This window comes from Plasmodium gonderi (assembly GCF_002157705.1).
Source record: "Plasmodium gonderi DNA, contig: Chr04, whole genome shotgun sequence".
In the NCBI taxonomy this organism is placed as follows: Eukaryota; Apicomplexa; class Aconoidasida; order Haemosporida; family Plasmodiidae; genus Plasmodium; species Plasmodium gonderi.
In genome coordinates this window covers 176560-204393 of record NW_021628928.1, presented here as the reverse complement: position 1 = coordinate 204393, position 27834 = coordinate 176560, and the positions used below count along the sequence as shown (strand labels likewise).

Below are 27834 nucleotides of genomic sequence, written 5' to 3'. Positions count from 1 at the left end.
TGTTATGTTATGTTTTTTTTTTTTTTTTTTTTTTTTTTTTATGTATATACATACGGATGAACACGCTCATACAAAAAAAATAGGATGTGTTTTTTAACCAACTGTTTTCTGCAAGCTGTATTTTCTTTCCAATTATAATAGCAAGCTCAATGTTTGAGTCAGAAAACTTTCTGTTCCCTTTTTAAATGTAACAACATAGCATAATACAACGATTTCTTACTTATTAAAAAATTGGTGCACACGAAATCATAGGACAAAAAATTTAAGCAAATATTAAACATTTCCTCTTCCGTTTTTTTATCAAAAATGTGGAAATTGAAAAGAAGAAAAGGATGATCATGCCTTTCTGTCTTTGAGGATGTTTTTTTCTGTAAGTACTCTTCTTCCAACAATGTAACCATTTGTGGTATCTTACTTTTTAAATGATCTTTAATTTTCCATATATTAAAATCGAAATGTATTTGTGCAAGATTCATTTTTTCATGCATGGTAGTTTTCTTATCATTTGGCCCTGTATCGATTGACTTTGTACTTGCTATATCATACTCGAAATTTTTTATTTTGGTTGATGCAATAATGTGTGCATTTTTGATAACAAATAAATCTATTGGGAAAAAATAAGTCCAAAGAATTTTCCCAAATTTTCTCTGAATATATGGAACATTTTTTAATTTTACCTGACCATGATCGTCATAATTAATTAGCATATAAATAAAATTACACAGAAGAAGGAGATTAATTTGTTTGCTTGTCGTTTTAATTTCACACACTTGTCTTAGTAGGTAAAAATATAATGGTTTATATACATGTTTGCAATGACTCAAGTGAAGGTATAAAAATATTTTCATCTCATCTTTGAGACAAGATAAATCATATCGAAATAACCATTTTGAAATATCATAATAAAATGTAGAGTAGTGGTAAAATCCGTTCAGGCTGTAAATTACGATAAAATTTATCAAATCATCCAGTGTAAAAAATTTTTTTTTTTTTCTAAATATATTCTCTACCTGAGAGTATACATCATATGTGTGTCTATCTCCCAACAAATCGTCTTGTGTTCTTGCGCATAAGTTGTAACGAGTGCAACTTAAATGCTTCTCTTTTTTGTGCATTAAGTAAGACCACTTTAATTTCGCTACATGAGACTTCTTTAGAATTTCTACATTTTCTTTGCACCCAGTGTGTATGTAAAAATATCTGTTCATAAACTTGTTATAATTTTGATATAGTCTGGTTTCGAAATGAGAATGGGAAGTTATATTTTTAAAAACTTGCATGTTTAAGTGATACAAAATAATTAGGAACCTCTTCATATGGAATGGTGAAAAGATCAAATAATTATTTAACATTGTCAAAAGGAACTTTATGCCGCTTTGGTACACCATCATTTGGTTCGTATGTCCATTTGGGACATTTCCTTTAAGGTTCTCTATGCCACCACCTCTGTTTGAGGCTCTCACACCGCTCTCTTCGTCTCCAGTCTGGGGAGAAGCAACCCTAGTTGAGTTCACTACTTTTGCCACGTCTGCAGTGGAGGCATTGATAGAAGCATTTTCTGCACTTTTTTCACTTTTTTCACTTTCTCCATTTTTTTCACTTTTTTCACTTTTTTCACTTTCTCCATTTTTTTCACTTTTTTCACTTTTTTCACTTTCTCCATTTTTTGCACTATTTTCACTTTCTCCATTTTCAGCGCCCTCTAGAGCCCATTCCCTTGGCAATGATATGCTGCCTCTACCACCAATATTGAAATTTCTCAAAATAATTCTGTGTAGAGTCTCGTAATTGGAACCTCCTCCTCCCACATGTGCCGCTGAAAGTTGAGTTGTCAATTCTTCACCTACAAGTTGTTTAATTCCACACTGACTAATGTGAAGATATCTCCGATTGTCTTCATCTTCCAGTATGCTCCTAACCTCTTCATAGCGATATGTCTCAACAGAAGAAATGACGCTTAGCATATTTTCCATGAGAGGGTGTTTTACTTTTTCAAGGGAAATCCCCGAAACCACCTGACCATTTATACCTCCCCTCCCCTGGGGTAGACTAACGAATTTACAAAAGGAAAGGAAGATATAGAACCAATTTGATAAATTCACGAGGTACATATTTTTGATAACATATGTGAATATTTCATAAAAGGTTTTTTCTACTTGTTGTAAAAATATTTTCTCTAGATGGATGTCAATTTTCTTGTTATAATTATGAACATGTTCAGAATATTGAAGGTACGAATTTGACAAATAAAGTAGACATTTTGCAAGAGAATTTATTTGCGATTTGTGAAAATATTTTTTATTGTAATATGGACTGAAGTAAATATTACTGACTAAACTTTGGATGTTCTTGTTTCTCTCTTTTTCGCAAGGTGAGTGGAAGAGATTGGTAAGTTTTACTTCATCGTTTGTGTTCAATGGATGTCCAACTTGCAGTGAAAACTTCCCTTGCTTCTGCTCCCTTTTTGTTTCAAACGGGTTGGTTACCTCTACCGATTTGATGATTCCACATGGAACTAGTGAACAGGCCGTATGTGCGAACATGTCACTCATTTTACCAGCTTTTTCACTGTTCTTTAATAAATCAAAAAAGGTGTTCCCAAGTTTATGGTTCCATGCTTGATTTTGATACCACCAATTGGTGAATTTCCAAAGGGGAGAATTTTGTGTAAACTCCGAATGGTGTATGTGTTGATATTTCATGTAGATACCTTTTTCATCTCTGAATCCTTTTGGTATATCCAATTTGTTTCGTCCTTTTGTGTTCCATTTACAGAGACCAGAAATGATAGTAGAAAGACTTTCTCTTTCAAAAGCTTTATCCAATGTTGATGAAGAAGGCATGCTGAAATTATGTGAAATTTTTAGAAATTTCAAGAATATCTTAACATTTTTATCAACCACTTTAGTGTTAATTTTATACTTTTGCTTCAATTCTTCATATTGTATATTTCTCAATTTATCATAAGGGGTTGAGAAAGCAAATGCTTTTTTCATATTTTGAAAAGTGGTACTTTCTTCTGTCAATCCTTTTTTGTAGTTAAACTGGTGGTATGATGTCTTTCCCAAATCATCATAATAATTAGTCAACTTTTTTTTATTCATCTGGTTATGTTTATCAGAGTCTGCAATTTTTGGTGGTGTAAGCAAAGAGTAAGAATCTGTTACGGTCATATTTTTATCTTCTACAAATTTGTAATGGCTATGCTTATTTGTACTTTTCCTCCCTTTACTAGTGCATCTACTATCTGGAAGTGTTAATTCATTTATATTTGTGACGAATGGAGCAGACTGTTCAGAAGATACACCATTTGGAGAAAAGGTATCCTGTAAGTTTTCCAAGCTAGATTCACTACATTTTTTATCTTCCTTCTCTTCCATAGGATGGTGTGTATTGAGAATGTCTACTTGGTTCATGTCTATAAAGGAAGGAAAAACTTTTATTTTAATTTTTTTTTTATTAGAATTCTTGGGAAAAAAGAATTCCTCCGGGAGAAGTAAATAGTTTAAGTGGTTTATACATATGTTACAACTACCCAGGTGAACTACTTTTTGTAGATATTCATAATCATTATTTTGTTTGATTACATTTAAATTTTCGATTATTATTCTTTTATGTAGTTGGACATAGAGGTCGTTAAAAAATATTTTGAGATAGACATTTTTACAACTTGCACACATTGTCAAGAAGTTTAAGTATTCATTTTTTAATTTTTCATCTAGGGGTATATTTTTTCTCTCTTTTACATTTTTTATTAATAAATTTTTAAAAGTAACATCTTGCTTTTCTTCATTCGTTTTAAAATCAGGTGTTATTGCAAATAAGTAACTGCCAGTGGTCAGCATATGTAACATTTGGCCGACAGTAATTTTGTGTATATTTCGAATTAAAAAGTGGATGTAACTATATCTAATATGATAATTAATATGTAATAAATTTATTTCATTTATTAATCTTAAACATTCACTAAGAGTCATCAATTCTTTTTCAAGAAAATTTCTTAAATAATGAATCACTTTCGTTGAATATTTCAATTTTTGTGGAAATATATAAAGAAAAAAAAAAAAATCATTCTTGCACATTACATAGCAATTATGACTTACATATTTGTAAATACAATTCAGTATGATATCCCTCTGTTTCTTATCGATATGTTTATTCTTTTTTATATTATTCACTAAAGCAAAAATGTTTTTAATCTTTATTTTATATATAAATTTCATGTACACAAATTCTTCTTGTAGTAGATCGTACATGTCTCGAAGTTTTTTTGCAGATTTTAGCAGCTTTCTCTCTTTCACATTACTTGAGCTAGTTGGGTCCATTTTTCTAATAGTTGAACTAATAACAACATTGTTGTGCCTCTCTCCAATGCATCTTTCTCCCCTATCGAATTGTTCTATTTCAACATTGTTCTTCACATATATGTATTTATTATTATCAAAAAAATATCTGCTGCACTTTTCACCTCTCCTGTTAAGATCAATCCTTACGACCTTTTCGTGGTTCGATAGACATTTCAGTTTTTCTCTGTATTCATTTATGGCTCTTAATGATTCCTTATTCTTCTGCCTTCCAAGAAATTTGCTCACCCCTTTGGAGGTGCATTTCCCGTGGAGTTGCATTTCAGCGAGGCTGCACAAAATGGGCCACCGTGAAGTGGGAAAACGTAAGTACGTCCATGGGAATGTGCGTATGTGTACATGTGTGTAGATATGTATGTACATACGTATGTGCACGTGCTGATATTCTCCCGCATGCATGGAAGAGTGCTCATATGCATATGAGATGTATGTCACCACAATCACAGTATCACCTGCACCCAGCCATCTGTTGCCACATTCGGAGCTGCAATATGGTATTCCTCTCTTACTTTTCTTTTTATTATTCTATCATTCTGTCACTTTTGTGCACTTGATTTGGAATGAAGTTTGAGGAGTTGCTTCGACGCAACTTTGCTCCTTCCATGCTCCTAATTTTCACAGTGCAGCATCGTTTGCATGTCGTACTGTTGTGCAACTGTAGAATTGTAGAATTGTAGAATTGTAGAATTATAGAATTATAGAAGTGATTGTGAAAAATAACTGTTCCTGAATATAAGCATTCGATGGGTAGCTTTTTTTTTTTTTTTTTTTTTTTTTTTCCCCTCCCCCATTTTGCACTTGTAAATAGGAAAAAAAAAAAAAAATCCACAGAAAAAATCAGGATTTATTAAAAAAAAAAAAAAAGGGGACGAGGGGAAAACATATTTTTGCTTAAATCCAACAATCCTTTTTTTACACATAACGTTCAGTGCCGTGTCATTTGTGCTCTTCCACAGATACGTGCAAAAACAGAAAAGAACAAGAGTTCAGCAAATTTGAGAATCAAGGTGTTTTGTTTTATCCTCTCATCATTTGCGTAGAATGTGACACAAGAGAGAAGCAAAAAAAAAAAAAAAAAATTAATGTCTCAAAAATTGGCTATTTAAAATTGGGGTTATTTTTTTTTTTTCAAAGAATTTCTTTACATTTTATGTATTCCAGGGGGATGGGGATGGGGTTGGTAGATGAATCAGAAAAATATGCGAAAAGTTGTGTCGGACTAATCAAACGAAGAGAAAGTTGTTGGTGAGGTGAAAAGCCAAACATGTAGGAAAAAAAAAAAAAAAAAAAAAAATCTCAAACTGGTACCAAAAAATATGCGAAAATGGCTTGAAAATGGTTCGAAAAAGGGGAGTTCTTTTTACAATTTCCAAAATAAGAAGAATAATAGGAATCTGTTTATATAGACAAAGAATCGCAAATTTTAAAAGTCGCACTTCTGAACGAGCCATGTGTACGCGTGTGATTAATATTCCTGGTTACATACATACATACATACAAACATACAAGCACACACACATATACATTCATTTCTTGGGGAATATATATACACCTTTACGTGTAGATCTTCCAACATAGGGCAAAAAAAAAAAAAAAAAAAAAAAAAAAAAAAAAAAAAAGATCGTATGGCACCCCCTGGTTTATATATCCCTTTTCAAAATTTTTCATATGACTTTCTTTATTTTGTTTATCTTGTCTAGTATGATATTTTTATTCACTTCATAAATGTAGCCACCAAGAATTATGTTGTCAAAAAAATAGTACAAAAAATGGAAATTGAATAAGAGATCCAATTCACAAACGTTTGTAAAAAAAGTGTCCAGAAGTTGAGCCATGAAATGAATAAACTCAAGAATGTACAACTCGTTCTCGTTCTCGATGCAGATGACAAAGTAGAGGCCTGAGGTCGGGGAAACGTGAACATAGAAAATGGGAGGAAAATGGGAGGAAATGGGAGGAAATGGGAGAAAATGGGAGAAAATGGGAGAAAATGGGAGAAAAATGGGAGAAAAATGGGAGAAAAAAGGACGAAAAAAGGACGAAAAAAGGACGAAAAAAGGACGAAAAAAGGACGAAAAAAGGACGAAAAAAGGACGAAAAAAGGACGAAAAAAAGATGTTGAATATAATTGTTAGTGAAAAATATTCAACCTAAACAGGTTATATATTTACCTACAATTCTGCACTTTTTTTCTGTCCCTTTTTTTCAGTCCCTGTTTTGCCATACCTGCATACAACCGGTACACAATTTTGAAATTCTCGTACACGAAAATGTTCGCATATGACCTACTTCTGTTTATTAAAATTTTGTTAATATCTCTCTCAATCTTCTTCTGCTTGGCTTCATTACAGTTAATGTACCTGAGAGGTGTGAAACACGGGCAATACAGTGTGTATGCAGTGAGAAAAAAAAAAAAAAAAAAAAAGGAAAAACATGAAACTTGAAAAATGAAGCATAAAAAATGAAACATAAAAAATGAATCATAAAAAATGAAAAACGAAACTTGAAAAATAAAACATTTTATACTTCACACATGGGTACTAATATTTCATTGGGATATATTTCTAATTCTCCAAAACTTTTACGTGATCTCTCCCGTGTGCACTCTCCCTCTATCTCTGCTTTACCATTTTGAAAACCTTGTTTTTCCTTGTCTATTTTGGAGAAGAATAAAATTCAGCATTTTCAAAAAATAGAAAAAAATGGAAAGTCTATAATATATTTGGATAGAACTGCTAATACAGAAGACGTCCACGTTATGCGATCAGGTGAAATGTCAAGGGCAGATTATATCGATCCGACGAGCAAAGACAAATAAAATGGTTGTAAAAGAGGAAAAAATAAAATAATACAAAAATATATAAAAAAACGGTTAACAAAACCAATTAAATAAATAAATGCATGAAATAAAATACAGCTGTGTCTGAAAAGTTTTCTTCTTCTCGATTGTTTTCTAAATATGCAAGTTTGTGGGGAAGGGGAGGGTATTACTCTGTTCAAGGTTAACAACACAGCGTTAATTAATTATGCTTCATGTTTCTCGTTTCGATTTTCGTGCCCCCACCCCCATTTCCTTTATACTCTGCTCATGCTTAAGGGAATGTTTGCAGTTTTTCAAAATGACAAATTCATTAATATTCATGCCATTAGTATGCATGTCATTAGTATGCATGTGGTGCTATAATGAAACAGAGAAAGATAGATACATATCTAAATACTTAATACTTCTTCGTGCTTTTTTTTAAAAATCAGAAAAAAGAAAAGCAGAAATTGAAAAAATTGACACCCATTCTTTTTATATATGCTTCAGAAAGTATGCAAAGTTGAAAAAAAAAAAAAAAAAAATGCACCATACCATTTTAACCCAAATTATAAAAATAAATAAAATGTTATATATCATATAATTCACATGTTCTGAATTTGTTTAGTTCTAATATTACTTTTTCCTCCACTATTTCGGATGGAGTTTTGGTTTGAAAATTTTACTTTCCCGTTAAAATAAGTTTGGGCTGGTATTTGGTTTCAGAAGGGCAACCTGCTTCGCGTGTTAAAAATGTAGGCACACAATTGAGGATGGAGAGGGAAATTTTGAGCAGTTTGAAGATTTTGAAAAATTTCTCATAAATTTACACTTGTTGATTTAAGCACAACCTTCTTGTCATATCCACGTCACAGAAAAATTCCAACACAATCGAATACCTCTGCTAAAATCGCCTATGCAAAAGCCCCGCTCCAAAAAAAAAAAAAAAAAAAAAAAAAAAGTATCCACTTCCTCCTCCCATGAGAAGTACCAAAACGAAAATTGTTGATTTTTTTTTTTTTTTATCTTGCGCTGAGTTCCTGGAATTCTAGGATTATTTCATTTGTGTGGTTCCATATGTAACATTTCTAATCCTACTACATTTGCTTTATTATCCTATTTGATTTTCAAAATGTTTTGCAACCTTTAATTTAAATTCATAGGAGATTTTTAATTGTCCTCTTGAGATTATGTTTCTCCCGTTTCCACGATTTTTAGCCAATATAAGGAGAAGAGAAACATAAATTACATGAAAAAATTGTTTAGATAATAAAAAAAAAAAAAAAAAAAAAAAAACACAAGAAAAGACCTACAACTTACAGAAATGTAATTACATATAAATAGGAACAGGAATAACTAGTTGAAAAAAAAAAAAAAAAAAAAAGATAAAAAGATAAAAAGATAAAAAGAAAAATGTGTACAAGTATTAAAAAATGAGGTTCTCTTTATTTCATGTAAAAAAAAAAAGGTGTCCCCCCGGGATTAAAGGATTTCGCTACCTGTCTTCCAAAAAGATATCCAACGTACTTTTTCATAAATTCTGTTTTGTGCAGACGTCCACATTTCTCCATTTGCTAACTGTCCTTACATGTTTCTGCATGATTATTATGTTCTTTTTTTTTTTCATTTTTCTCACTGCACGATGGAATTTATGTGACTAGTGGCATATACGAAAGGATGCACATGGGAAAACGCACAAATTGGAAAATGCTCAAATTGGAAAATGTTCAAATCGGCAAACGCGCGAATTGGAAAACATGCGAATATATTTGGACAAATTACTAATACCCACGTACTTTTTCCATTTTTTTTTTTTTTTTTTTTTTTTACATGGGTGTAATTCTGCTTCTTCAGTATTACACCCCCCAAGGACCAAGCGTTAAAGACATGGACGATGAATACAGGAAATTTCTTCAGATGAAAAGAAAAGAAAAGATTTTACCTGAATATGACAAAATTACAAACATAGACATTAATACATTCAAAAAGTATAAACACAAAAATAACCCAATTTTTTCCACCGAATTTAAGGTGTTTATAACTGGTTTTTTAATTTGTGGATGGTGTGTTTTTGCTATTTATCTGACTATAAGGATTATGTCCCCCGATGATTTTGAATGGGTAGAAAGTGAAAGGAAGAGGTTGGAGGATGCCAAAAAGAAAATTATGATTATAAAGGATAGGGAAAATAAAGTAGACAACGTGTGAGTCACAGCCAGTAAGAGGCGATGATGATTTCCCAATTTTGCATTCGCTATGTGGCGAGCGGGTAGGCACGGGTACAGTATCCCGACGTGGGGAGACAAAAATGGCAGGCTAAAGTGATAAACTAAAGAGATAAACTAAAATGATACATTAAAATGATGCACGAAAATGATAAAGTAGAACAATAAAATGAAATAATAAAATGCAAAATGTTCGAATAATTCTGAAACGAAAAAAAAAAAAAAAAAAAACAGAACATAACATAACATAACAGAACAGAACAGGTAACGTTATAAAGGATGGTAAGCTAGCTAATTTTTTTTTTTTTTTTTTTTTTTTTTTTTTTTTTTTTTTTTTTTTTTTTTTTTTTTTTTTTTTTTTTTTTTCCTCTGTGTGCAGTGTGCTTTTTTGGCTTTCTACTCATGTGAGGACTATAAAAATGCATGAACAGTTCATATTTATTATTATTTTATTTTATTTTTTTTTTATTTTTTTTTTTTTCCTTTTTTTTTTGGTGTGCAACATCATTCTACATTTTTAAAGAATTTTGTTTGTGTTAATGGAAAAACTGTAAAAGCCGTTGCATGGAGGATCAACAGTGGAAAAGCAGCTCTTATGTAAAAATATATTGCAAAGAGTTTTGGTACGTATAACTATTTGAACAACTTTTCCCATATGTCTCTTTAAATATTGATAAAATTTGCATAAGCAAAATACCCCTCTTATGCAGAGCTCCCCCTATTAATTTTTGCAAAAACAAATAAAAAAAAATTAAAGTGGAATGGAAATGGCGAGGTTACAGGATGGAAATACAATAACCATCATCGAATGGAAAAATTAAAATAATAAAAGTCATGCCAAAACTCTGTGCAATTGTTTCAGCTCAGTGATAAATTATGCGCACCAAAAAATTTCCAAGGAATATAATTTCAAAGTGAGTGTATGTTCATTCATTGTTTGTGCGTACCTGTATGTGACACATCTTTACACTTATTGAAAAAAGCATAATATAACCCAGTACTAGATAACATATATAAAATGGACATCTCTTTTAATGCATAACCGGTTTACAACACATGCAAGAAAATGAGCATAATACTTTTTAACGAAATGTTCTGTTTGTGCCATTTTCCGCAGAAAAATAACCTGTATGTGTGTACATTGATTTCTGATTGTATATTCCTTTTTTTTTTTTTTTTTTTTTCATCCCTATGAAAATATTGCTTCGTAAGATTGAAGGTGTGTGGGAAGTATGTAAAAAGTAGAGACTTGTTAGGAATAAGGTGACAGCAAATCCCACGTTACACATTGAATATTTGGTTGAATGTATCTGAAATGTGAAATTGCTGCGAGGAAAAGGATAAATCTTTATTTAGCTTTCGTTTATTTTGTTTGTTTTGTTTATTTTGTTTGTTTTGTTTATTTTGTTTGTTTTGTTTATTTTGTTTGTTTTGTTTATTTCGTTTGTTTTACTTTTAATATTACTTTATTTTGCTTTTCTATTTCATTATTTTTTCTTGCTCATTGGGCCATTCCCATTTTGGAGATTCAAATGTTGCGAAGTTTTAAATGAAATGCCCATGCGTAGCAAACCTTGCATATGTTTGATTTTCCCCTGAATAGCTATTTTCTTAATTTTAATTTTTTTTCAAAAGTTTTAAGATTATTGCATTGAAACTTTAAGCCCAGGAATCATGTTCCATAATTCGTGTATTCAAAAATATTTCTCCGTTGAGTAAGTGTCGGCAGAAGGAGAGTATGCATGGGTGTATGTGCGTATATATGTGTGTGAGGGGAGGTTAAAGAGTTGTCACTCTTTTATACTCACAAAACAGAAGATTATCGATAAGCTGTAACAAAAATATACGTTTTTGTTTTACACTTGTATACTGAAATGTAAAACTAAAGAACAGAGTTACTCATACGCTTTACACTGTGCGAAAGTCCTCGTTTGGGGTCCCTTCGGCTGCGCACGAAAAAAAAAAGAAGCCAAAAGGTAAAAAGGAAATAAAAAAACGAAACATTAAAAAGTATTATGGAAAATTCATAAAACTTATAAATCCTTCCAAATAGTCCAAAATAAAAAGGAAAAAAAAAAAAAAAAAAAAAAAAAAAAAAAGATTACATGAAACTTCTTTGTAGTTATTGTGCACTTTATCATTTTAAAAAAATAAAACAAAAGCATCTGATGAAACAAAAAATACTTTTACGAATCATTACTGAAAAATATAGTCGCTATTTTTTGTAAGGTTTTTTTTTTTTTTTTTTTTTTTTTTTTTTTTTTTGTAGACCTTGAAAAGTACGATCTCAAATGGTACCTTTGAATTGTCTTTTTTTTTTTTTTTTGAATATTGAAGAAAAAACAAGGTGTTGGAGGGGGGGGGTAAAAAAAAAAAAAGTTATTCTTTCCCTTTTCTTTTCCCTCTCTATGCCCCCCCCACCAATAGATGACCTCTTGATGTGAGTAGCATGAATTTACCGCAGTATAATGTGTGCCATGATAAGCATGGGGACCCTATACCCAAAGACCACTTATATTAATATGATTATTGTTTGTGTGTGCATGTTTCTATATAAGTAACATTTTACGCCTTTTTTTATTTTTTGACACTTCTTTTTGTGCAATTTCTTTTGTCCATTTGTTTGTCAATTTTTTGCTCATTTTTTTTCCCATTTTTTGCCCATTTTTTTGCCCATTTTTTGCCCATTTTTTGCCCATTTTTTGGCAATATTTTTTTCCCATTTTTTGGCAATATTTTTTTCCCATTTTTTGGCAATATTTTTTCCCATTTTTTTGCCCATTTTTTGCCCATTTTTTGGCAATATTTTGGCAATATTTTGGCAATATTTTTTCCCATTTTTTTTTTCCCCCTCCAATTCGCTATTTTTTTTTTTTTTTTTTTCCGTTGCTTCCACAGGTTTCTCCCCATTTTTACCGGAACATTTTTTTTTTTTATACTCATCCTGTGTGCAAATGAAAAACATATGTACAAAAATTGCCACTTAGGGGAAAAAATTGAGAGTGTGAAAAGGTACATATGTTACACACATGAATATAAAAAGAGTGTGCATGTTACTGCACACACAAATATGTATATATATATATGTATATATATATATATATATATATATATACAATGTGGATAGGGGCACTTACGAATTTATGTGGGCAATTTTATAAATTACATACTTCAAGCAGTATATAAAACATATTTTAAATCACATGTTATACAAGAGAATTATCTGAGGTTCATGTGCATGTGCATGTATGAATATGCCCATGTTTTCTACATCATTTCTAATTGCTGCATTTTCATGACATTCGAAAAATTCCATGTACTCGATTCCCCCAATTATTTATCCTGCATTTCTGTCCTTCGATGAGATAGCTAATTCTTCTGTCAATAGGTCAGCTACTGGGTTTTTGCTAATTCTACCTCCTTAGAGCAACAAGGGAGGGGAGAGGTGGTGGTATGCACACCTGCGTCTGTATCTACGAACATACAAATTTGTGCACGCCTGTGTGTAGTGTTTGTAGTGTGTGCAGTATGTATGCATGTATACATGTGCAAATTTTTTTTTTTTTTTTTTTTTTTTTTTTCCACCTGACAGGTCATATCCTTTTTTTTAGCTACTCCATTCGCCGTCCCATTCTGTCGCCCCTTAACCGCCGCTGTGTTACGTAACATGAAATGGGGTGTAACCATAGCAAAGGCGTGCAGGAGTTGAGAGGCAAGAGTGGGAGTTACTCAAATGAGGAGGGAAAAGGAAAAGATGGGAATGGAAACAAATGTGACGAATTAGCAATAAACCCAGGGATGTATGTACGAAAGAAAGAAGGGAAAATAGGAGAGTCATATTTTAAAATAAGAAAATTAGGAAGTGGTGCATATGGAGAAGTTTTATTATGTCGTGAAAAAAATGGACATAATGAGAAAGCAATAAAAGTGATTAAAAAATCTCAATTTGATAAAACAAGATATACAGAATGTAGAAATAAAAGTAATGAAAATGATGAGAATATAAATGAAGATATATATAATGAAATATCTTTACTAAAATCATTAGATCATCCTAATATAATTAAATTATTTGATGTATTTGAAGATAAGAAATATTTCTACTTAGTAACGGAATTTTATGAAGGAGGAGAATTATTTGAACAAATTATAAATAGACATAAATTTGATGAATGTGATGCAGCAAATATAATGAAACAAATATTAAGTGGTATATGTTACCTTCATAAACATAATATTGTACATAGAGATATAAAACCTGAAAATATTTTACTAGAAAATAAAAATAGCTTATTAAATATAAAAATTGTTGATTTTGGATTGTCTTCTTTTTTTTCAAAAGATTACAAATTGAGAGATAGATTAGGTACAGCTTATTACATTGCTCCTGAAGTTTTGAAGAAAAAGTATAATGAAAAATGTGATGTCTGGTCATGTGGTGTTATTATGTATATACTTTTATGTGGATATCCACCATTTGGTGGTCAAAATGATCAAGACATAATCAAAAAAGTGGAAAAAGGAAAATACTATTTCGATTTTAACGATTGGAAAAATATAAGTGATGAAGCAAAGGAACTTATAAAACTTATGTTGACATATGATTTCAACAAAAGAATAACAGCAAAGGAAGCTTTAAACAGTAAATGGATCCTCAAATATGCTGATAATATTAACAAAAATGACCAAAAAACTTTATTTGGAGCCTTGTCCAATATGCGAAAATTTGAGGGAAGTCAAAAATTGGCTCAAGCAGCAATTCTTTTTATTGGCAGCAAATTGACAACTCTAGAGGAACGAAAGGAACTCACCGATATATTTAAGAAACTTGACAAAAATGGGGATGGCCAACTTGACAAGAAGGAGCTAATCGAGGGATACAACATCTTGAGAAGCGTACGTCTAGCAGAGGCAGCAGAGGCAGCAGAGGCAGCAGCAGCAGCAGCAACTGAGGCAACTCCGCTACTGGGGAAATTCTACCCATGGCCCCTCCCCCATACTTAGGGGAATGGGGTCTCCATAATGCATTTCCAATATGTCACTCACGTGTTTTCATTTCTTGCGCTACTATCACTGTTCACCCCATTTTATCAACTTTGCAGTTTAAAAATGAACTGGGTGAATTGAAAAATGTTGAAGAAGAAGTAGACAACATCTTAAAGGAAGTGGATTTCGACAAAAATGGATACATTGAGTACTCAGGTATGCATTTCACCGCTACGTTAGCAATTCACCGCTACGTTAGCAATTCACCGCTGCGTTAGCAATTCACCGCTACGTTAGCAATTCACCGCTGCGTTAGCAATTCACCGCTGAGTTAGCAAGTTATGCGAGGTGCAGCAAGTAACTTTTTGTTGCACATCATTTGGCCCCTTATCCGGCACATCTTTTTCCCCACGTGTAGAGTTCATTTCCGTTTGCATGGACAAGCAAATTTTATTCAGTGAGGAGAGGTTACGTGATGCCTTTAATTTATTTGACACAGACAAGAGTGGGAAAATAACGAAGGACGAATTAGCCAACGTAGGAAAAAAAAAAAAAAAAAAAAAAAATTAACCAAATTGGCGAAATTGGAGAAACGAATCATAGCTAAGGGAAAGGAAAAAGAACAATGTTATGAATTATGCTGCCAAATGACCCGTTCCTAATACATACTCAGCGGCTCATTCATAACTTTTTTTTTTTTTTTTTTTTTTTTCTAGTTTACACAGTTTTGAACACGCATAAAAGCTGTTGTGTTCATGTTATTACAATTTTTATTGTCTCTCATTCCTGTTTTTGTATATGCTCATATGTACACACATGTATACACAAACATATAAAGCGCGAAACTCCCCCACCCACCCCCTTTCAGCTATTTGGATTAACATCGATAAGTGAAAAAATGTGGAATGACGTCCTTGAAGAGGCAGATAAGAATAAAGACAACATGGTAAGAAATATTAAAAAGTATCAAATGAGGAAAAATATGAAAAAAGAAATATGGAGAAAAATTTTTTTCCTTGTTCAAGTCTGACACAAACCTAGAATATCCCCTTAATCCATTCTTTATTCGTCATACCCTTTTCTGCCCATTTATATCTTTATAACTCTTTTTTTTTTTTTTTTTTTTTTTTTTTTTCTTTTTTCTCAGATTGACTTTGAGGAATTCGTGTCTATGATGCACAAAATATGTGACCACAAAACGCCCTAAGGTGCAGAAATGAACGGAGACTAAAGGGGACCAAAATGAAAAAAATTTGGCAATTTTGAAGTTTTCCCCTTATTATACTTCGTCATTTTTACTTCGCCATTTTTACTTCGCCATTTATACTTCGCCATTTATACTTCGCCATTTATACTTCGCCATTTATACTTCGCCATTTATACTTCGCCATTTATACTTCGCCATTTATACTTCGCCATTTATACTTCGCCATTTATACTTCGCCATTTATACTTCGCCATTTATACTTCGCCATTTATACTTCGCCATTTTTTCTTCGCCATTTTTTCTTCGCCATTTTTTTTGTATTTATTATTTCATTTTGATTTTTTTTGATTTATTTTATTATTATTTTTTTTATCACTTTTTTTGTGTGCCTTTTTTATTTTATCCCCCTTCCAAGCACTCCCGCGCTCCCTCACACCTCACACCTCACACCTCACACCTCACACCTCACACCTCACAAATTTTTAATCCAATATATTTTCTTTCTATCGTCATTTCGTACTTTCTAAGGCCATTTCGTTCTTGCCTTTCTTTTTTAAATTCCCATATGAACAGTTTTTTTTCACATTTTTTCCATATATAATAAATTTTATTTAATAATTAAGAAAAAAAAAAAAAAAAATCAAGGCAAAACAAAAATGTAGCCATACAAAACAGAGAGAGAAGGAAACGATGTGTTTATTTTTTTTTTTTTTCTTTTTTTAGCAATGTTTCCTAAGATAGTTGCTAAAGAAGAGGTAAATAAAAAAATGATTTGAGAAGGTGTTCAAGATGGTATAAACATCATTTCTATAATCCCTAGTTTGTCTGTGTGATTCTGACCATATGGGGGTAAAACAGACAGGACGACGGTTAGGTATATCTGTGCAAACAGTCAAGACAAACAAAAAAAAAAAAAAAAAAAAAAAAAAAGAAAAATATTCAAATAGGGAAAAATGAATAAAAAAAGGACAGAGACATGAGGGATAATAAATCCACCTTCATACTGTCTTTTTTAAGCACAAAAAAAAATATATTTAACAAAGTCAATCGGTTGTAGGGAGGCGGCAAAAGTGGTATTAACGAGACCTCGTGGGGTTATGTAATATATATATATATGTACGTACGTACGCACGCACGCACGCACGTACTTAAGGTTTATGTGTGTGCTCATTATTCGGGGAAGCAGCTCGGGTTTATGGGTATTGGTGGTCGTGGTGGTGATCGTAATTAGCACATATTAACAGTGTGGTAAAGCTTATTTACAGACTTGTGAAAAAAAAGATCATCTGCATTTGTCTTTGAAATGTTATTATTTTTGTTTTTACACAATCTGCATATCTCTTCATAGAATAAATTATATATATCATTTTTGTCAATGTTTTTAAAAAGTTTCATTTTATTTTCCTTTCTGACTTTTATTTTTTTTTTTTTGTAAAAATATTTTTTCTCTTTTATATAGATATCGGTACTGCTGGATGCATATTTGTATTCGACTAAATTTGGGTATCTTTGCATATTTCCATTTGATGAATTTTTTCTCCTGCTGATAGTAGTGTCTTGATTATCTTTCAGAATTTTATTTAATAAATTTTCGCTTTCATCTGATTCGTTTGGGCGTACACTATTTTGGATATCCCCTTCATTTGTTGCATCCTTGGGTGTGTGGTGGTCGTTTTCACTATATCCAAATTTATCATATGAACTCATAACATCATTGATAGATCTCCCCTCTTCCTGCAGAACTTTCTCATTCTCTTCATCATTGCTCATTCTATCATTTGATGGATCCCCATCTAAGTCTTCATTTTGAAATGCACTACTCTTACTGTTACTGTTATTGGAGTTGGAACTGTTAGAAGTGTTGTTATCCTGATCGTTCACATTTTTTTGTAAATATTCAGAAATAATTTTCTTTTCCATTTTCTCATCGTAACTTAAATTGGTGTATTCAAATGTTCTATCCGTTTCGCGCGTTAGAGAGTCATTTATTTTTTTTACCAATTTTTCGTAAGATTCATCGATGAACATTAGCTGTATGTTTTTGCGCAGTGCATTGTGAAAGATCTGAACAAGCAATGGAGAAAAAAAGGATGCAAAAGGTGGGGTGGGGTTTGGTGAAATATGAATAAATTCTGTGATGTACGAATGGAACACACGGACAAATGAATGAACACGCGAGGCAAACTGAAGCAGAAATGAACGGACATGCGAGGCGAACTGAAGCAGAAATATGTACGGACACACATGTAATTTTATTGAGCGTCTGACTGATTTATACAAATATATTAAAAACTGCTTTTCCACACGTGTCAAAACACACTCAACTAGCATGGGAAAAAAAAGGGCATCGGGGATAGATACATCCCCATTTGTGCACGCTTCTATAAATAAAGCTAACTATTTTTGCATCGAAGCCACATTTCTGCCATTCGCTTTCAGAAAAGATACTGGCCTCACTCCTAGAACAGAATTCGTCGTCCTCAGTGGAGGAATAAGTAGAGTTGATAACACTTATCCTTTGTGAATTGATAAGAGAATCGAAGAATCCATCACAGGAATATACTTTTTTTACTTCCATTAAGAAGTAAAAGGAATCATAAGAAATGGCATATTCTGAGTTGTAAAAGTATAATTTATCATTTTTTAAAACCATCAGTTTTCTCTCAAATTGATCTTTGGTATTTTTTATGTAAACCTTTGTGCAGTACTTTTTTTCTTCCTCTGTCATGCCGAATGGGCCACAACCACCACTACCATCGCTGTTACTGCCTTTGGTAGCACTACTTTTTTTATTTTTTTTTTCCTCAAAATCATAGCTGTGCACACTACTAACGTCACAACACAAAGACTCCGGATTAGCCATGGTATCTAAATCTTCATCACTTTCGAGGTAAACTTTTTCTGCCAATGACTGCTTCGACGTGACACTAATATTTTCAGATGCGATGAAATTACTTTGTGAAATTTTTTTTTCACTTTCGAAATTGTTCATAATTTTTCCTTGGCTAGCTAAATCGTTTTTTTTGACTGGTTCATTTTGTGCCTGATCGTGTTCATAATTTTTTTTTCCCACTTTTTCTGATCTCTTCGTTATTTCCGCTATCTTCGTTATTTCCGCTATCTTCGTTATTTCCGCTATCTTCGTTATTTCCGCTATCTTCGTTATTTCCGCTATCTTCTTTCTTTCCGCTCTCTCCGTTATTTCCCCTTGTAAACCAAACTGGTCCGTATCAACACTGGTGGGTCTGTCATAAGGAACGTTTCTATCACAAACGGATTGTATGAAACTATATTCTTGGTTTGCACACACCCCCAGGTAACAATTCGAGTGTTCTTCTCCATCCACCTTACAGGTCAGGTTAATCTGGCCAGTTGGACTGCGCGAACTGAGAGAACTGAACAAGCTGCAAATGGCCTGTTCTAGAATATTTTTTTTCAAACATTCTGTTGTTTTTTGATTTGTGCTCTCAGCGCCGTAATACTTGGTTTGTGAAATTTGCGAATTCTGACTGTTCAGAAGGATGTGATAGTTGTGTTCATTTGTTTTGTGCATAATATTTTCATAAGGAAATTTATATTGTTGTACAAAATTGTTAAAATTTATATCGACTCGTTTATTTTTTATGTAGAAAAAAAAGTGCCTATTTTTTAGAGGGTAATGTATTAATTTGTCTGGAGGTAAAGTGAGAATATTTTTTATATACACAAGAAAATTAATGTATTTATTTTTAAAGAAATCCTTACAATTTATTTCATTTAATTGATTGTATATTTTGATAAAACTACAGGTATCGTATATTAAAGTAGATTGGAAAGTTTCGAAATTATTTTTATTTACTCTTTCCTTTTTTATTTTATATATATAGCTTTTAATTAAATTTTTCAGAGTAACAGAATAAAAAAGGGTAAAACAAAATTTTTTTAATCTCTTTTTTAAACAATAATATGTATTATGTTCGAATATTTTCTCCACATAAGAATAGAGCTTCAAATCATTTATGCTTTTGCTGCTACGTATTTTTTTTATCACTTTCTTGAAGATATTTTTGTAAATTACTTCTACAAAACTTATCAGTGTGTTTACAATTTTTCCCTCCATATGTCTGAATTTCTTTCTTTTCTTTTTTTTTCTTATTCTTTTAGAAAAGTCGCTTTCCTGTTGTTGAATCTTCTGTCTTTCGATCACGTTGAATTCGAGTACGTCCATTTGGACAACCTTGTCTATTTCGCAAGGTGAACCTGCTTCAGGACTAATTTTTTCGTATTTGTCTAAACCGTTCGGTTTGTACACTTTAAAATTAGCATTGTACTTTTCTACATCATCTTCTCGTTTTATTTCAGATGTGCAAGAGTTCTCATTCGAAGGAACTACAGGTGGTGTCGTCTCTGAGTTGATTGAAGAATGAATATCACAAGGACATGGTTCATTCATTTCAGATGTATTTTTTTTGGGGGATAAGCAGTTTTTTTCTGATTCGAATGTACTACCAATTTTGTGCTCCGCATCATCATGAGAAGTTTCATTTTTAGTAGCTGACTGTGCATATTCCTTGTCAGAATATATATTTTTTGAATAAATATATAAGCTATTTACAAGTGCACATAAATAATCATTGAAATAACTTTTTATAAGTAAAATGAATTTATCTTCATTCTTATATTTGTGAATAAAAAAATGGTTGTATTGCATATCTAGGATGTCAATTTTATCTTTGTACATTTTTATTATTTGACACGATTTTTCCATTTCATCATTTTTTCTAAAAATGTCACTGCTTTCTTGTGAAGATAATTTATTACATTCATTTATGCGTTTCTTAGTCACCCCTTGATAATTTTCACTTGATGAACTTGTCGAATTAACAGAGTTGAAGGAAAATGAAAAGGAAGAATATAAATCATTTGTTTTTTCCTTTTCAGCAAAAGTGTTATATAAACAGAAATTTTCGAAAAATGAAAAAAAAACAAAATTCTCATTAACTGAATTGGTATACTTGTAAAAGCTGTTATGTAAATGACTAGAATCTCTCTTATTGGAATTGCACCAAATTGGGTAGTAGTTGTATCTACGATTGTCGATATTTCCTCTGTGGGACATAAAATTTTCATTTTTTTTTTTCTTGTTACATGTGTTATTGTTGTTATTAATTTGTAGATATTTGAAAATGTTGAGCGGTAACATATCCTGCTCTGTTATCAAATTATACAATAATTTATGAAAGAAAAAAAGAAAAAATAATTTTAATTCTTCGTACAAATTGACTAATGGGCTTATATTTGATTTTTTTATGATTTCATCATACACGTCTAGAATTTTTATAATGTCAATAAATATTGGCAAAATCAGAAAGGTTTTTTTTTTCTTGATAATTTTTATTTCACATTCGTCTATGAGCATCCTTTTGATAGTGAGGTACGTGCTGAACCTGCAAAAATTTTGTATGATCATATAATGTGCATATGGATTATAATGATTGAGGGAGCATATTCAGATGATAGTAGGAAAAAACAAAAGTTCGTTCCATATCATCAAACGTTAGTCATATTCTCGTGCTTTTTTTTTTTTTTTTTTTTTTTTTTTTTTATAGTGCATTAATACCAACACAAAAAGTAAGCTTCTCATCTCTGCCTTACCATAACATGGAGTTTATTTTGTTCACATAAGATGCGCATAACACATATATATTGTCAAACAAGTTCACATTTCGAATTTCGAATTTTTTCAGTATAATATAAAGTTTGTAAAAAAAGGCCAAAATTACCTGAACAGTTCATAAAAAAAAGTAATCAAAAATGAGTAATTTTTTTCCATTTTGGCTATTTTTTTTTTTTTTTTTTTTTTTTTTTTTTTTTCCTTACTATGTTATTGGACAAGGAAATAAGAAAGTAATGATTATTCCACAATAAAACGAATAGGTGGAAAACCTAAGATGGAAGAAGGATGAATATTTTTCAAATGAACAAGAGGGAGTACGTCGAATGAGGGGAAAATAACACAATACGATCATATAGACATGTAGTAGGTACATGAGCATATGTACAAATATGTATGTACATATGTATATGTATGTGTTACCGGCTGAAAGTAAATTTTGTGAATTCGCTTTTTTCTGCCATAGTGGGAAGAATTCATGTTCATTAGGAGGTTCACTCCTCGACTTATGTAACTATCACAAATATCTATAAACTGAATGAAATTGAAAATATGTGTTTTTAGGTGTGCACATAGCATTTTATGCATTTGTGTAAATATATATTGTTGCAATGTGAGGCAAATTTGTACATGTGTGTTTGTGGTTGTGCTTGTTTGTGGTTGTGCTTGTTTTTGATTGTGCGTGTTTGTGAGTGTGCGTGTTTGTGAGTGTGCGTGTTTGTGAGTGTGCTTGTTTGTGAGTATGCTCATTTGTGTGTTACCTTTTGAATTGGTATAATGGTGTAAGGCAAGTTGGACAGCGTGTTAAACAAAAGGAGAAGGAAAAAGTACTGGTCAATCTGTTTTTTCTTTTTATAAAGCTTTTTTAGCGTAACGGAATTTTTCCCAAATATCTGAATGAAGAATTTCTCATTTTCATTTTGAACTTGGATTTCTTCGAAGTATAAGTTGCATTCTATGGAAAGCTTCGGATAACAAAAAAAAAAAAAAAAAAAAAAAAAAAAAGTGAAGGAGTCAAGACATGACTTATAAAAATGGGATGAATTTGTTCTACAATGCTGATGCAAATATGCATATCTGTATAATTCACATAAATTTTTGTGAAATATGATAAGCTATTCTGGCATCAAAACTATACAACACTCAAAAATGTTGACAATATAAATAGATTGCCAATTTTTTTGACGAATGAAATATTTATCTCCATTTAGATGTTTCTCCCTAACCTTTTTAAATTTATGCAGTAGATATGAATACGCTTTTCGAGAAGACAAATGTCTTCTCTTCTTTTTGTTTTGATCATGTTCTAACTTCTTTTTAAAAGAACTTTTGATATAACTGGAATTTAGAAAGGAGTATAGTTGTGAAAGGTACTTATTTTCATTGCTATCATTTTTGGTTTCTTCAGTATAATTTTTTTCTTCTGTCATTTTTTTTCTCCTCCCTTTTATTTTTTTTTTGTTTTTTTACGCGTATAAAATTATAATGGAAATTTTTATTTTTGAAGCCACATAGATCTCTAAAAAGATGCACAAAGTGGATTGTCAGCCAGGCTTTGTAATGTTCTCGGTAAAGGTATAGGCTGTGTGATTATTTTGCATTTTTCCCTTTTGTAAAAAAAAAAAAAAAAACAAATAAATAAATAAGCAAACAAGCAAGCTGGCAGATAAACAGAAAAATAAAGAAACAAACTAACAATAAAATAAGCAAAGCAAAAGTGGGATAGAACGTTTTGAAGTTTAAACTACCAGTCGAATTACAACTCTTAAAGGGTACAGCAAAATTGTTGTACTATTTTTCACTTTTTTTTTTTTTTTTTTTTTTTTTTTTTGAGGTCGACTGGGAGCCCTGCTTGGAAAAGAGTCGTACCGAAGTCGTAAAGAAAAGAGACCAAAAAATTGCGCAACGAAAATGCAACGCAACAAAAAAGTATAAAAAATGGGCACATGATAAAATGGCTCTTAACCTATTTGTAATTTTCGCTGGCATGAAAAAAAAAAAAAAAAAAAATGAGTACCCTTACAGAGGAAAAATTTCAACTAATGCTTATTTTTGAGAAAAAAGTTAAAAAAAAAAAAAAAAAATAAGACGAATTCCGAATGAGTGTAATTTCCCAACTACTGAAAAAAAAATACGGCTAAGCACAATTCTGTATCAATTGGAAAAAAAAAAAAAAAAAAAAATTTAATTTATCGCAAAAGATGATTTTTTTTTTTTTTTCCCTTTTCTCTTTTTTTTTTTTTTTTTTTTATGTTTTCCTATTATTACATATTCCCATCGAAATGTATAAAACACACAAAATTCTACCAAGCTATTGTTTACCGAATTGAACACACTTGGGACCTAACTCATAGAAAGAAATAATGGAAGAAACTTTAGAGATCCTCCAGATTTGAAGACAGTACAAATATAAGTAGTTGGTCACGGAAAAAAAAAACAAATTAATCAATTCGAAATGGGCTTTACAAATGTTTTCAAATGAGGTTGGGGGAAAAAAAAAAATAAAATAATAGAGGAAACAAACAAATAAGCAATAAAAAATAATATGTGTAATATCATTCCACAAGTCTCATTTTTTTTTTTTTTTTTTTTTTTCTTTTAAAAAAACCAAGAAAAAAGAATTGTCACACATCTTATTGTACATAACGTGTTAGGAATAATATATGTACCAAATGATATAGACATTTTTACATGCACATTGATAAGCACACACCTGTAGAGAGATATGTCCCATCCACGCGATGGGAAAATAAATTGTGGCAGAAAGATATGCACGACGTACATTTTGTCATGTTACCACTCAGTCAGGTAGTACATCAAAAAAATGAAAAATGTTTTTTTTTATTTCAAGGTAAGCAATGTGATTATTGCAATTTACGCAAAAAACGGCATGATATATTTGCGATTTTTCCTCTTCCCCATTTTTTTCGTTTTCGGATTTTTTTACTCTCATTAGGGTGGTTTGATCTGTTTGTTTTTCCATTTTATCCATGTGTGAATCTTTTGGGTTTTCTGGCACGTTGTCACTACTGTTGTTGTAAGCGTCTCTATCAGTGTTACTACGGGCATTACTTTTAGGGTTACTTTTAGCTTTTCTCCTAATGTTACAGTTCGTCTCTGCATTTATTTCATGCTCATGTATAATATTTTTTTTGTCAATTCTCACATTTACTGCGTATAGGCTTCTGTACTGGTTGACGTAACTTTCGTGTCTGCGTGAATGGGGAAGAATCATAAGACAGGAAAATCCAAGCGACGTGTTAAGGGAAGCACAAATGAAAAGGATGAAAATTGCAAAAATGATAGAAGTGGCAAAAATACTGTTTAACACAGTTTATTGGGAAAAAACTCCTGTTAGACATTTACAAAAAAAAAAAAAAAAAAAAAAAAAAAAAAAAAAAAAAAAAAAATTCCCGTTAAAATTAAAAAAAAAAAAAAAAAAAAAAAAAAAAAAAAAAAAAAAAAAAAAACCTTTCTCTATTACCTCTGACTTTGGTAGCAAACAGGGATGAAGCAACCGCAACAGCATAAACTGGAATCACAGTTTTTTGTGCAAAATCCTGGAAGGGCGAAAAAGAAGCATTTATGTATATATATATATGCACATATCTACATAGACTTTCTTGTAAAATGCTGAACTCTTATAAGTGGGAAAGGAACAACACTCATGATGATTTAATTACATTTTTGTCCTTACTGTATTTTTTGTTTACATATTCTTCTTCATAAATATCTATCCGTTCATCATAAAATTCCAGTGCCTTTTTTTCTTCTTCTCTGATGATATCATCGTCAAAGTTTTCTTCGTCAAAATTGGTTTTCTGTTTCTCCTGAGAATTTACATTACAATTATTTTTTGGAATTCCTACATTTTCTGCACACCCCTCCCATTGCCTATATCCCCCCTTGTTTTGTAATGAGTTTTCACAAAATGGTTCTTCACCTGGATTTTGGAACAAGAGAAAAAAAAAAAAAAAAAAAAAAAAGCGTACAAAAATTGAAAAATCTAAATTATGGTAAAAATGACCTTGTTCAGCAAGGTGTGGAAATGTGGTGTTACATTGAAATAGTATCCATTTTAGTTTGGGGGAAATTGAAAAATTGGTGATATAGTCAAATTGTGCATATATATATGTATACACATAAATATCTGCATATGTGTGTGTCTTCTTTTTTTTTTTTTTTTTTTTTTACCTGAACCGTTAATATTCAAAAAAGACTTTGCGAAATTTATGCCCTTTTCTTTGGGCAATTCTTTTGCATTTTCTGACCGTTCATTCGTTTTTATTTCATTAATCAAAAGATTAATCACATTATTTACCCGTTTTGAATTCATATGAAGTGATCAATAGTTTCGCATATAAGTGATGATATAAACAAAATATGTCACCTATGAAGAAACATGTGAATTTAGCAGAATAAAATGTGTATGAACGGTTCATAATTTTTTTTTTTTTTTTTTCTTTTCTTTATTGTTGTTTCCTCCTTTTGTTAAAAAAGCTATTTGGATGCTAGTAGTTGGTACATAAGCAATAGTTGGAATTATAGACAAATTCGTTAGATCTGTTTTTTTTTTTTTTTTTATTCCTTATTGTGGAAGGGGACTAACTTTCATAATTACAAATTAACCAATCTAAGCATGTTTGTATTATGTTTTTTATTTTATTTTTGCTCACTTTTTTCATAAATATTGGATTTCCCCCCCTTTTTTTTTTTTTTTTTTTTTTTCTCACTTTTTGGGCAATATATTTTTCCCTCTTTACCTCTTTGTTTTTGCTTTTCATTCAAAGCATAGACCTGGTACTTTTTAAAAATCAAGGAATCAGTGATCCGTTTTAATTATAATACTGAATTCGTTACGAGATTGTAATAAAATTTACTCCTAATTAAAAGTTTTACATTTCCGTGATGTTGTTAAAGGGGGTGAACACTTTCTCGACAATTTTAAAGGATGTCTAAAATGAGAAGTGGAAATGTTTATAAGATGAAAATTTACTTACAAATGGGTTGGGAATGTGTATAAAAGGGGTAATAGAAAGGCAAGATAATTTTTATGCTATTTTATTTACTTATTTATATATTTATTTATTTTATTTTTTCTTATTTTTTTTACTAGTATGAATGGTACATGAAGAACAATGATTTATTTTATTCACATGGGAAGAAATAAAATTATTTGTGCTTCTCTTCTTATTCAAAAATTATAAAACATTTTCTCTCCTATGTTTAAAAATGAAAAAAAAAAAAAAATTCATTTTTCAGTTTCCACTTTTCTGGTATCCCTTCCACCATTCAAAATGTAACGCTTTTTTTTTTTTTTTTTTTTGTGTAGACCATATATATTACTACAATGTACTAAAGGTTACTTATTTCAACCCTGAGATTGTCACAAAATAATTTATCTTATCACAAAATGGAACATTTAAATTTTGTTTTTCACATTAATTGAGGTCAAAAAAAAAAAAAAAAAAATAAACGATAAAATTATTCTTTATTTTTTTTAAATTTTGAAAGAGTTGCTCTTATCGAAAAAAAGAATCAACACATTAGATTATATAGCATATAAAAAAACACCGATGATAGTTGTATAAGAAGAAGGAAAAAAATATATACCTTTCCTCATCAGAAGCTTAGGAAAAATGTATCTGGTTTTCTTACCCTTCCCCACCCCCAAACCTGAACCGCTTAAAAGTGTGAGATACAGATATGTGGCATATATATGACAAAGCACCAGAAAAAAAAAAAAAATATAAAATAAAATAAACAAGTAAAAGGGAGTAGGGGTTTAAAAGGGGGTTTATTTCAAATAGCACGACTCGAAATCGTATATAAAAATTGGCACTAGCAAGGACCAAGTGTTATTCGTCAGCATGAACTATAAGCATACTCTTTTTATCATTATATTGTTTTTTTTTTCTTCTTCACTGTGTAGTAAAACTATTAACATAACCTGCCTTCGTTGCTATATCTGCATCCCCACTATCTTTGTGAGGTGCATAAATTGATCATGTACATTTTTATATAATATACTTATAACATAAAGCAGGCCATATGTAATGCGGGATTATATATTGTAACCTGAACTTTGAATTTTTTTTTTTTTTTTTATATTAAGAATTGATAATTTTTAAGTATCATATTTTATTGCACAATTTTATTTTAATTACATTTTTTTAAATTTAGTTACATTTATGTTTATATATATTATTTTTCACAATTGTGAAAATTTTCGAACCCTTGATTATATTCCCCTCACCCAAAGAAATATTGCAAACAAAACGAAAGTTGTAAAACCTATTCGCGTCGCACTTGTATACGAGATAAAGGCGAGAAAAGATTGCTAAACCTTTTATAAGCAAAATTTTGAGTTAAAAATATTAACAGGTAAGAAGAAAAAAGAGATGAAGAGGAGAAATGTTTTACCCCCCCCCGCAGTCATGGCCTTGTAAATGTGCCTTCGAATATGGGGCCATATGTGAGCATACATGTATGCAAAGATGAAATATGGGAAGAGGTGTTCATAATGAATGTCATAAAGAGATATAGAGATAGAGAGATAGAAAGTTAGAGAGATAGCGAGATATAGAGATAGAGAGAGG

The 27834-nt window shown here is 31.0% G+C and overlaps 6 protein-coding genes across 6 annotated transcripts; 2 read left to right on the top strand and 4 right to left on the bottom strand.

Moving 5' to 3' along the window:
* Positions 1-158: 158 nt before the first annotated feature.
* PGO_040380 (hypothetical protein, conserved) lies at positions 159-4625 on the bottom strand (the record flags this gene model as incomplete). Its single annotated transcript, XM_028686226.1, has 1 exon — positions 159-4625. One exon carries the CDS (start codon positions 4623-4625, stop codon positions 159-161), a length of 4467 nt encoding a protein of 1488 aa, XP_028542027.1.
* A 1403-nt stretch (positions 4626-6028) lies between these two features.
* Positions 6029-7047, bottom strand: PGO_040370 (AP-2 complex subunit sigma; the record flags this gene model as incomplete). The annotated part of the gene is made up of 3 exons (XM_028686225.1): positions 6029-6264; positions 6591-6724; positions 6992-7047. 3 exons carry the CDS (start codon positions 7045-7047, stop codon positions 6029-6031), a joined length of 426 nt encoding a protein of 141 aa, XP_028542026.1.
* Positions 7048-8597: 1550 nt separating this feature from the next.
* PGO_040360 (hypothetical protein, conserved) lies at positions 8598-9372 on the top strand (the record flags this gene model as incomplete). Its single annotated transcript, XM_028686224.1, has 2 exons — positions 8598-8687; positions 9019-9372. The coding sequence occupies 2 exons, from the start codon at positions 8598-8600 to the stop codon at positions 9370-9372; spliced, it is 444 nt and encodes a 147-aa protein (XP_028542025.1).
* A 3689-nt stretch (positions 9373-13061) lies between these two features.
* PGO_040350 (calcium-dependent protein kinase 1) lies at positions 13062-15582 on the top strand (the record flags this gene model as incomplete). The annotated part of the gene is made up of 5 exons (XM_028686223.1): positions 13062-14285; positions 14492-14591; positions 14794-14912; positions 15244-15321; positions 15523-15582. The coding sequence occupies 5 exons, from the start codon at positions 13062-13064 to the stop codon at positions 15580-15582; spliced, it is 1581 nt and encodes a 526-aa protein (XP_028542024.1).
* A 1227-nt stretch (positions 15583-16809) lies between these two features.
* On the bottom strand, positions 16810-22665 carry PGO_040340 (hypothetical protein, conserved; the record flags this gene model as incomplete). Its single annotated transcript, XM_028686222.1, has 7 exons — positions 16810-17646; positions 17981-21008; positions 21217-21344; positions 21442-21507; positions 21659-21769; positions 21997-22200; positions 22462-22665. 7 exons carry the CDS (start codon positions 22663-22665, stop codon positions 16810-16812), a joined length of 4578 nt encoding a protein of 1525 aa, XP_028542023.1.
* A 1370-nt stretch (positions 22666-24035) lies between these two features.
* Positions 24036-25571, bottom strand: PGO_040330 (hypothetical protein, conserved; the record flags this gene model as incomplete). Its single annotated transcript, XM_028686221.1, has 4 exons — positions 24036-24447; positions 24720-24795; positions 24933-25172; positions 25430-25571. The coding sequence occupies 4 exons, from the start codon at positions 25569-25571 to the stop codon at positions 24036-24038; spliced, it is 870 nt and encodes a 289-aa protein (XP_028542022.1).
* Between the last annotated feature and the right edge of the window lie 2263 nt (positions 25572-27834).